The sequence below is a fragment of the Humulus lupulus genome, chromosome 9 (assembly GCF_963169125.1).
Source record: "Humulus lupulus chromosome 9, drHumLupu1.1, whole genome shotgun sequence".
NCBI lineage: Eukaryota > Viridiplantae > Streptophyta > Magnoliopsida > Rosales > Cannabaceae > Humulus > Humulus lupulus.
In genome coordinates, this window is record NC_084801.1 from 25844896 (window position 1) to 25857159 (window position 12264).

At 32.7% G+C, this 12264-nt stretch overlaps 1 protein-coding gene across 1 annotated transcript; it reads left to right on the plus strand.

The window, feature by feature from the left end:
• The first annotated feature begins 5872 nt into the window (after positions 1-5872).
• LOC133799536 (glutathione S-transferase T3-like) lies at positions 5873-6755 on the plus strand. The gene is made up of 2 exons (XM_062237545.1): positions 5873-6171; positions 6281-6755. Exons 1-2 carry the CDS (start codon positions 5873-5875, stop codon positions 6753-6755), a joined length of 774 nt encoding a protein of 257 aa, XP_062093529.1.
• Positions 6756-12264: the final 5509 nt, after the last annotated feature.

Sequence of the window (12264 nt, forward strand, 5' to 3'; positions counted from 1 at the left end):
GATTTGATATTATTTAATGTTATTAGTATAGAAATGTAAACTCCTCATATTTTATTTGGCAAAATCCATATATCTAACAAACATATGGGTCACTATATGCATCTAAGCCTAATTGCAAAAATATCACATATAGTGCAAACAGACATGTTATAATTGGATGGGCCTAATCATGTTACTATATGAGCATTTCTATGAATTTATGCAAAAATACCACAATTTATTTCATTTGCAAAAATACCACAAATAATTATCTAGAATTTATCCAAAAAATCAAATTAATTAAATTTTTAAAAAAACTATGTAAATTTAAATGAAATTTATCAACAATTAACAATAGTTCATTTAAATTTCATTTATCAACAATCAACTTTGTTTAGGTTGATTTGAAAAAAATATTAATTTAATTTAAATATGATTTATCAACAATTAACCAAAGTAAATTTAAATCTCATTTATTAAAAAAATATTTTATTAATTGGTTGAAAAAAAGTGATATTTTTCAAATTTTAACTAATTTTAAAATCAATATCTTAATTGTTTTTCAAAAAAAAAAAATATATTGTATTGCTACAACTATTAGCTAATATTTTAACCATTTAAAAAATATATAAATAGTTATAACAACCCTAAAATATCTTAAAACAATTAAACAACTTCAAATATCCAACTAACAAATTTCAAATTTCAAATAATTTAAATATTAAAAACTATAGAATAAACAAATACTTATATTTTCATATAAAGATTTAATAAAAATATCAATAATTTAAAAGAAAATATCTTAAATATCTAATATTTTAATATATTAAAATATTTAAAATTAAATTGTTAGTCTATTTTTAAATTTGAATTTGAATCTTTGTAGAAAATATCTAATTATTTAAATCTCAACTAACAAAAATATCTTATTTTAAAAAACAATTTTAAAATATAAAACAAATTTGATATTTTTGGCTTTTATTATAAATAATTTATTTTCACAATTTTTAATTTTAAAAAAAATTTGATGAACAGTGTACTGTTCACCTGCTGCTGACGGCTGGGCGTCTGCGCGCGGAGGCAGGCAGGCGCGCAGTGCGTGCGCGTGCTAGTTGTGGCCAAAGCAAATTTTTTCTGAAATTTTCTTTTGTGCAATTTTCAAACCAAAACTATGTTCTAATTAATTTTTAATATGTTTTACACAAAATAAAGTATACATAAAAATTAATAGCATAGAAAACACAACAAAATACCCTAAAAATTGCTAATAATCACATAAAATCAATATGCTTCATAAAACACATGAAAAACCATCCAATTAGTCAAACACATTAAATAATCCAATTTCAAACATGTTCACGCATAAAAATAAAGATTACCAAAGGCTCTAAGGCCAGTTATTACGAAACTTATACATGATCTTTATTTATTTTTATGTAGATCTAATATTAAATCAATTAATATGAGATAATCTAGAACATGTTTAAAATTGAATTCAAAGAAAAGCAACGATAAGAATACTTACAGTATACGCAGCGGAATGAATGAGTTCTTCATTCAGTTTCTCTAACCCTTGTATCATTTCTGTCGCAGAGCATTATCAAGAAATTGAACCGATCTTCAATTTTCTTCACAGTCTTCCAAAGTATCCTTGGAATCACCTAGACTAGAGTGGGCAATTCTTAACACATGAGATAGATACAGAGAAAAGAAGAGAAAATAACAAAGATGTTTAGAAAATGACTTGTGTTTAGAGAGAATCTAAACACTATCATAAAATCTGACTTCTGAACTTATGAACTTCTCAGAACTTGTCTTTTGACTTCTCTCTAAGCACTCATTTTATAGATTCAATTAGGTCATTTAATTTAATTAAAAAATTAATAAAATAATAGCCAATTTGAAGCCCTGGTCAAAATTATCATGGGCTTTAGGCCCGTGAAATTCACATTTAATTATAAGCCCATTGAACTTAAAATCAAGGCATGAATTATTTTCTATTCATTTTAATTAAATAATTATTTAAATCCTTTATCAAATTAATTATTTATAATTTGAACCTTGATTTAAACTTATTTATTAATTTAGATACAAATTTATCTTAATTAATAAATCTGCCCTAATTTATCTTTTCTTCTCAAAATTACATAACTCTGTGAAACTATCCAAAATTGACCTTGTCAACTTTGATAATTAAATCAATTAATTGAGAGTATCTAGATGATTTTATCCAAGGTACAATGGGGATCATGGGCCTATGAAATCAAGCTCCAATAAGTTATCATAAATCTAACAAATAAATTTACTAACTTATTAATTCCTCGTGACTCCACTATAGACTCGGAATTGCACTCTTGAATTCATAGAACGCTCTATAACAAATATAGATACGCTATTAATTATCCATTGTTACAACCATAATTGTCACTCAATCCTCTATAGACGGTCTACAATGAGATGGGACTAAAATACTGTTTTACCCCTCATTGTATTTTATCCTTAAAACACTTAGTTCCTTGTAAATGATATTTCAGTAAACTAATTTAATTACTGAAATGAGATCTCTATCATTTAACACCTTGAACCAAACTAAAAGGAAACCATTGTTTCACTTCTTCATCAGAAGTTATAGATGTTCATATCTATGATTAACACTCCCACTCAATTATACTACCGAGTCCCCAAGATGTAAGTATGGGCTAGTCCGTAGGGTAAGCTGGTAACGAACAAGTCAAAGAACTCGAATAATACAATCAGTTAGAATATTAACCACTCAGAATTGAGATCGAATTGACCTATGGTCAACTATATGATATGACTAGAATAGATAATAACGGTATGTTTACTTATCTTATCAACTGTCAATATCGGTCCAGTCCGATGTAACAAATACCTCCGATCTTATCTACTATGCTAATGTTCTGGAAATAACATAACACTACAATGTGTAAGTAGATCATATCGTAGATTGGCAAGTCAGTGTAAATCCTGGGCACTGACTAATCTTAGGACTAACTTATTTTGAACATATAATCATATTTATATTCCACTGTGATTACATCACTATAAATACGATTAGCTATATGCTCGGGATTTAATAGAAGTTTATATTAAACAGATAATCATGAAAATAAAACATGTGAGCAAAGTGATTGACCAAGTCAAAAAATGATTTCGATTCTTTTATTGAAAATAAAATGAGATTACAAAGAAATTGTGTTTTAATTAGGGCATAAAACCCCAACAAGGTCAAGTTGATCTTAATTCTAGGTGATAATATCCTGCTAATTATATTATTAAAATCTCTTGACTTGTTCGTTTCCAACTTACCCTACGGTCTAGCCCATACTTACATCTTGGAGATTTAGTAGTGTAATTGAGTGGGAGTATTAATCATAGATATGAAATCTATAACTTCTGTATGAGAGGTGAAAATATGACTTCCTTACTAGCTTAGTCTAAAAGGATAAATGATTGAGCGCTCATCTGTGATTAAGTTCACAGATTTATCATTTACAAGGGACTTAGTGGGAGTTAAGGATAAAATACAAATGAGGGGTAAAATTGTAATTTGCACTAGGCTCATTAGTAAGTCATCGATAGAGGATTGACTGACTGTAATTGTTATAACAATGGATAATGTATTTGTGGTTTGAAAAATACGTTCTATGAATTCAAGAGTTCAATTCTAAATCTATAGTGGAGTCATGAGGAATTAATAAATTGTGAGATAATTTATTTAATAAATAAACTCACGGAAATTTATTGTAGCTTGTATTCATGGATCCATGGTCCTCGCATCACCTTTGAGTAAATCATCTAGAATGTCTCAATTAATTGATTTAATTATTAACTAGGATTTTTAAAGTTGGCTGGGTCAATTTTGGTAAATTTTAGATAGAAATGAGATTTAGAGAATAAAAGAGAATCTTTGGGTAAATTTATTAATATTGACAAATTGATGTCAATATAAATAAATAATATTAATCAAGTTTCAAATTATAATTAATTAATTTGAATAAGAATTTAATTAATTAATTAAAAGATAAATAAATAAAAATATTTTGAATTTAGGCCCAATTGGGATTTAAATTCAAAACAAAGAGATTGGGCCCAAGTCCATTTGTGGCAGCCCAAAGCTTTTATTTTTTATTCATTAATTTAAATTATTTTAAATTTAAATAAAGCCCATTAAGTTGCCTATATAAGGAATATGATATTTAGGGTTTTCAGAGGTAAGTCTCAGTTAATTCATTGGGTAAGTGAAAACATAGACAGTCTAATCCTTTCTCGATCACTCTCTCTCTCTCTTCTTTTTTTTTCTAGATCTCTATGTCATGTGTTGAGAATTAGCTCACTCTAGTTCTAGGTTGATCAAAGGCTTGGTGAGGAAGACTGTGTTGCTGATCTAGTTCAATCTTTTGATAATACTCTGCTACAAAAATGAATCAAGGGTTAGAGAGATTGAAGGAATGAATTGTTCCAGTTCCGTTGCGTATTTGTAAGTTTCTACATCTTTGTGTTTATGTTAACTTATGAATCTGATGTTCATATGTATGTCATGTTATTCTATGTTTTTATTATGTTTTTGGAAAAATAATTGGAAGCATGCATCTAGATTTAAATTCCAAGATCCTACATTGACTTATGGTCAACGTTGTGATATGATTAGATTAGATAATAACGATAATTACTTATCTTATCAATAATCAATATCGGTTCAGTCCAATGTAACAAAATGCATCCAATCTTATTTACTTGGTCAATGTCCTGGATAGGACATCACACCAGATGTGTAAGTAGTTCTTATCGTAGATTACCAAATTAGTAAAAATCCAATGTACTGATTTAATCTTAGTACAAAGTGCTTTTGAACATAAAATTACAATTATAATCCACAGTGATCGAGCCACTATAATTGTAACTATACATATGTTCTGGATTTTATAAACGTGTGTATTAATTATAATTAATCATGTAATAAAACATGTAAACAACGCAATTTAATTGAACAAAATGATTTCTACTACTTTATTGATAATCAATGAATTACATAAAATATGTGGTTTTATAAGGGCATAAAACTCGATATCTATCTATCTATATTAATATATATATATATATCATAAAGGAGAGCTTTATAGAGGTGATATGAAACTCTAAGCTTCTTCGTTTCAGAGCAACAACAATGTTGTTGCTTAACCGGTAGCCTGCTGACTAAAGCCCGACAAGTAACGTGGCTTTGCCACTGGAGAGCCTCATTGCCACAACAAAATTAAAGCACTGTTACCTCTGTCAGGCAACGATGCTTTTTCTTCTTCTTAATTGTACACATATATGTATATATATATATATAAATGTAACATTTTACTTTGTAAAAAACGGTTCAAATTATTACCATTTTTTTCTACCATTTGGCACAATTTATTTATTGTTATTTCTTTTCTATAAATAGTCATCTATTTCATTCAATTTTCACACCATTTCATACACTCTTCTTCCAAATTATCAATATCACAAAATTTATTTTCTTACCAATGGATTCCCAAAATTCTACAAATTCTCCAAATACGAACTCCCAAAATCTAAATTTTCAATATTCTCAAGTTTTTCAAAATTCATCATTTTCTCCACATACCAACCTCCAAAATCTAAATTTTCAATATTCTCATTTCAATCAAATTTTCAAAATACTCCCTCTACTAATCCCCAAAATCCAAATTTTCAATATTCTCAATTTAACCAAAGTTTTCCAAATTCTCAAAATTATCTCATGTCCTCTTACCCTTACCAAAACTTTGGTTCATTTGAGACGCCCCAACAAGCTTCATTCTTCACACCAAAAAATTCACTACCATATTCCTTTCATACACCTTCCCTACACCAACTCGAAATGGTTTCAATAAATTATAGGCCAAGTATGGAAAAGTCTAGTATTGATTTGAATCGTGAAACATCGTCGACATTTGTCTTTGAAACCCAACCTGAACATTGTGTTGAAGGATTGGAAAATGTAGTTCTACACAATGAAGATGAATCAAGGCATAAAGGCAAACTCAAATGGAGCAAGGAAGCAACTATACTTCTGATAAGTGGATGGCTTAATACATCTAAGGATGCCATTGTGGGGAATGACCAAACTTCTACACATATCTGGGCTCGAATCGCAGAAACTACAACACCAACCAAAATGTGAGCAAGTAAGAACTGGAAGGCAATGCAAAGACCATTGGAACAAGATGAATCAAAATGTGGCGTGTTTCAATGGGTGTTATAAATGAATACAACAAGCACATCACAGTGGTTGGTTTGATGAGAAAATTCTTGATAATGCACATCAATTGTACAAATCTGAAAATAGAAACTCAAATATTCTACTTGTAGACTGTTGGAGATTGCTAAAGGATGAGTCAAAATGGAATACAATGTACCAACCAAAAGTTGGTAAGAGAACAAAGGTGTCAGAATCAGGGGCATTTACTTTATCTTCCAATGCAGACAGCAGTGATGATGAAGTACGTGAAGTGTGCCCTACTGGCCAAAAGGCAGCAAAGAGAAAAGGGAAGGAAAAAAAAGACACGCATACTAGATTTATAGAGATTAATGAATGGAAAGTATCTGCATTGGAGAAATTGGTGGCGATAAAGGACAAAGAGGCAGAAGATAATAGGATTAAAGGATACATGGATTTCTCACCGTGGACACATCGCATAAGATTCATGAGCAAAAGAAAAATCACGAAAACTTGTGTACTTATATTAAGACTAATATCCTGAAGTTGTAATTGCTATGTATTTTTATCAATGGCATTATTATGTGTTTTATTTTATTTTATTTAAATAAATTATCCTTTATTGTTTAGTGAGTGAATTACTGCTATATTTTAACGCATATTTATTTTTATCGGATATATTTTAATGGCTACATTTTAATAGTTATATTTTAACAGCTACATTTTAACGACTACATTTTAACGGCTACATTTTAACGACTACATTTTAATGGCTATATATGTCACCATGTCTATAAATACCAAATTTCAATCATCCTTTTACTCAACTAACCATTTCATCCTTCATTTTACTCTCTCATTCATCTTTTATTCCCAAATATCATATACTCTAAGTTCGACAATGGATTCGCCAAATTCTCTGAATCCATACGACAATATGAGTCTAAAGGATATCATAATTGCAGAGTGTACTGATGATCATGATGATCAATATTTCAAAGCTTTCATGGATGAGGGTAATTCAACAAGGCAAGGAAGAAAGAGAGCCCACATTGATATGGGTTATGTGGAAGGACATCAACGTTTGTTCGATGACTACTTTTCTAATGAACTGGTTTATACAGAATATCAATTTGGAAGAAGATTTAGAATGCATAGACACGTGTTCCTACGCATAGTGCAAGCTCTAGAAAATCATTCGAAGTATTTCCAGAAGAGGTTTGATGCAGTCGGCAAAAGAAGGCTTTTGTCATTACAGAAGTGCCCCGCTGCTGAATGTTGGCATACGAAGCGCCTGCTAATTATGTTGATGAGTATGTTCGAATTAGTGAAACCACCGCTATTGAATGTCTAGTCAATTTCGTTCAGGGAGTGAATGAGATTTTTAGTAACGAATATTTGAGACGGCCCAATGCTTGGGACATTCGTCACTTACTTCAAATGGGGGAGGTGCGTGGTTTTCCAGGCATGTTGGGAAGCATTGATTGCATGCACTAGGAATGGAAAAATTGCCCAGTTTCATGGAAAGGCCCATTCACACGAGGTGATCACGGCAGGCCAACAATCATGCTCGAAGCAGTTGCATCACAAGATCTCTCGATATGGTATGCATTTTTTGGTGTTCCAGGATCCAATAATGATCTCAACGTGTTAAATCAATCCCCATTATTCTCTAACATTTTACAAGGCCAAGCTCCAAGAGTTGAGTTTACAATAAATGACACACAATACAACAAGGGATACTAGCAGATGGTATCTATCCAGAGCAGGGTACATTTGTTAAAACTACCCCACTGCCTCAAGGAGAGAAAATAAAATTATTTGCCCAATGCCAAGAAGCGGTATGCAAATATGTTGAGTGAGCATTCAGAGTACTTCAATCTCATTTTGCTACTGTACCAGGACCAACACGTTTTTGGCAAAGAGATGGTCTCAAATATATTATGTATGCATGCATCATATTGCACAACATTATTGTCGAGGATGAAAAAGATGCATATGAGAATTTGGTTTTATTATTAATTATGATGACGACCCCGCCTATGTGACAGTCAGAATCTCGTGATCCGCAGAGGGAAAGACCGAGTAAAAACTGTGCAATCCCACATCGCCTGGGGAAGGTCAAGTGTGATGATTCTAAGACTGTGTAGGTATGGGACTACACAGTTGAAGAGGGATTAAATGGATTAATGAGTACTACCTATGCCAAAAAGATGCACCTTCTTTTCGGTAACCCATCACTTAAGAACTCCAAAGTTAAGTGTGCTTGACTTAGAGTAGTCTCATGATCGGTGACCTCCAGGGAAGTTTTCCCAGGAAGCGTGCGAGTGAGGACAAAGCACGCTAGAAAGACTCATGTTGGTTTGCAGGGCCAGTCGTCATTCCAGGAAGCGGCCATAGAAACGTAAAGCGTTACAAATGGTATCAGAGCCTTGACCCAGCCAGAAGTGTAGTCGACGGGGACGTTGGACCCCTAAGGGAGGGTGATTGTGACAGTCAGAATCTCGTGATCCGCAGAGGGAAAGACCGAGTAACAACTGTGCAATCCCACATCGCCTGGGGAAGGTCAAGTGTGATGATTCTAAGACTGTGTAGGTATGGGACTACACAGTTGAAGATGTCTTAAATGGATTAATGGGTACTACCTATGCCAACAAGATGCATCTTCCTTTCGGTAACCCATCACTTAAGAACTCCAAAGTTAAGCGTGCTTGACCTGGAGTAGTCTCATGATGGGTGACCTCCTGGGAAGTTTTTCCAGGAAGCGTGCGAGTGAGGACAAAGCACGCTGGAAAGACTCGTGTTGGTTTGCAGGGCCAATCGTCATTCCAGGAAGGAGCCATAGTAACGTGGAGTATTACAGCCTACACCCCAACAGTTGAAGTATTGCATGGACCTATTTCTGACATCCTGACAATGCTTCAAAGAAATGTTGAAATTCATGACAGAAACATTCATCGCAATCTTCTGGTGGACTTTGTGGAGCACATATAGTCAAAATTTGGAAATCATTTTAATTAATTTTATTTAAATTATATTAGATTGATTAATTATGATTATGTCATTTTATAAGCTCTTTTAAATTTCATGTAATATTTATTTATATTAATATATGAATGTTAAAAAAAATTAGTATGATAATATTTATAATTACAAAATAATATATTAAATAATAATATGTGGGACCATAAGTGACAACTTCTAGGGTGACTTAGCATTGGAGTATTTTTATGGAAAATGTTGTCAAAAATAATGTGGATGAGAGAGAATAAAAATTATATTTTAGAATGATCCGGATATTTTAGGCTACAAATGAAATAGCCGCTATTGGAGTTGTTCTTATACATTATCTATTTTCTCATTTTTCTAATTTTTTTTATTCATTTTCTCACCTTTAGTAGTCATTCTAACGTAGCCGCACAAAAATAATTTATTCAAGAATGTGGACGTTATATATGTTTTAGGGATTATACAGCCACAAAGAATTTCTTACTTTAATATTGCTACAATATTATTCAACAAAAAAAAAATAGTCGACGTTATATAACAATAACGTATATAAGTTATATATGTTTTGGTGATCATATGACAATTAACATTGACATTTTTATATTCATTAACACTATTTCTTTTAAAAGCAATATTCATTAACACTATTTATTTGACCTTTTCATATTCTCAATTTAATTCTTTTTTGGCCTTATTCCCACTTTAATTTTCTTTTCATGCATGCTTTGTTTGTCTTTATTTATCTTCACGTATATAGTGCTAATGAATATAAAAAGGCCTCCACGCACAATCTTATTCCACTGCTGCACTTCACCCAGGTTAGCTATTTTTTTTCTAAAGTTCTAACTGAAGACAATTTGGTATTTGTACTATACTATATTCATGTTAAAGCTCAGTTTTTTTTTTTTTTGTAATTAGGGAAAATTAGTGGCATGCTCATGATTATTAGTGTTCTAGGTGGAGTCCAACTAGGTCGCATGCTATGCCAAGTAGCTTTGCAAATGGCAATTAAAGTTGTGATTATGGATCCCAATCAGAATTAATCTGCAAATGGTCTCTCTTACCAACATATGGTTGGAAATTTAAAAAATAGTGCAGAGTCGAAGAAGTTTCTAATAGTTTCACATTAATCCCAATTTATATAAGAGTTATTGGCAATGATAAACTCAAATTTTTTCAAAAGTTACACTTTAATACCTAATTTATTTTTGCGGTAATGATACCTAAATCTATAATTTTTTAGTAACCGTTAGTACTCACTGTTAACTGCTTGTTAAGTATCCATGTGACACATTTTTATACTCGTAAATTTAGGTATTAAAGTGTAACTTACATGCACCATAGAGTACCTGTGAGCCAAGGCCCAACGAGAAAAGTTTCACAAGACATGCATAACAACTACAACATGAACATGTAATAACTGATATAGATAACATTTCACATAATTTATAAATCATGGCCACACATATAATCGATAATCATCATAACATTCTATAACAATCAATATTAAGTGATCTACATCACCAATACCATATGTACGGCCGATGCCTAATAAAGTGTCTCCCGACACTAGGATTACGATAATAACAACATACTCACAAACAATCAAGGTATATAATAACCATACACCATCTAACTCATTTAGTTAATGCATTCATAACCACTTCAAGATGCAATAGGTCTAATGCCTGCTCTATGTGCAATGTCGAATTTTCTTACCTCAAATCCTGCGCCAATAGTGAAACGACCCCGAGCACGATCCCTGTCCCGAACCTCATGAAACCCTAGTCACAACGTAAATGAAGCATTCATTAAGGATTAAACTCAGGTCCCGAGCACCAATCTAATCTCTAACTTAGGGAACCACTATTCCCATACAACGAGGTGATAGGAACGTTCGCCCCCCCCCCCCCCCCCCCCACCCACACCCCCACCTCTCGAGCCCCCAAGTGGGCCCCCCGAAACCATTCCTAGAAACCCCAAGCCCTAAACCCAAAATCCAGAAAAAATATGAATTCAAGGCACCTGGTGCGGTCGCACCCTGTTGACCCTCGTTTTGGTCAACTGATACGGAGTCAAACGCTTGAAGTGGATAGATGTGTTGGAATAGATATAATGAAAAAAACAGTAAAGAACACAGTAAATTATAGTGGTTCGGCCCCAAGAACTGGTAATGACCTACGTCCAATGAAGCTATTATTGATATGAGTTCTCAAAGGAGTGATCAAAGAACTAGGGTTCTCTGAGTTTCACAAGCCTGAGAGAGATAAACAATACAATCGTAATACAAACGCTCTAATTCTCTTGTAAGTGTATAGCTTTAATCAACCAAAAGCCAAAAGTCCCTCCCTTGAGCTATTTCTCTCTATTTATAGGCTCAAGGAGGATTACATGAATTTGTTATAGATATTCTCTCCTAATTAATCTGATAATCAGGAATCATCGGAGATAATCTCGGAATTGATTATGGTTTACCCAAGATCATCTTGAAATATGCGGAGTGTACGACCATGTTGGTCGTAAAGAAACTTCAAATGTTATGCCAGGAGAATTTTACTGGTCGATGGTCGAACAGAACTTCTGCTAGGTGTCAGCCACGTGTTTAAAAAATTCTGCCACGTAACCCGTGCCTGATTTTTGGATAACATTTGCCCCCCAAGTTTATTTATTATGACCAACAATAAATAAACTTGAAGGAAAATGACTCTTCGATTATCGCACCAGATCTGTCAGAGTAGTTCGTGCATTCTTGGAAAAAGTGACCTACCCCTGTCTAATCACGGCTTTTCGGTTCCCAAGTAACCTATTGACGGCTATCACCCTTCCCCATGCTTCGAAAAGAGGAACTGATGATTACCTCTTTTTTCATGCCACAGACAAAAAATATATATAGCCTTCTCAGAGCCTTCTTTTTCTTTTTACGCAAGTTATTTCTCTTTCAAGAAACCCTAAATCAGAACCATCGTTCTTTCTGAAGATCATCTTTCACCGTTCCAAGAACCAGCCATCCGTTCGTCTACGCTCGAAATTCCTTCAAACCTCCA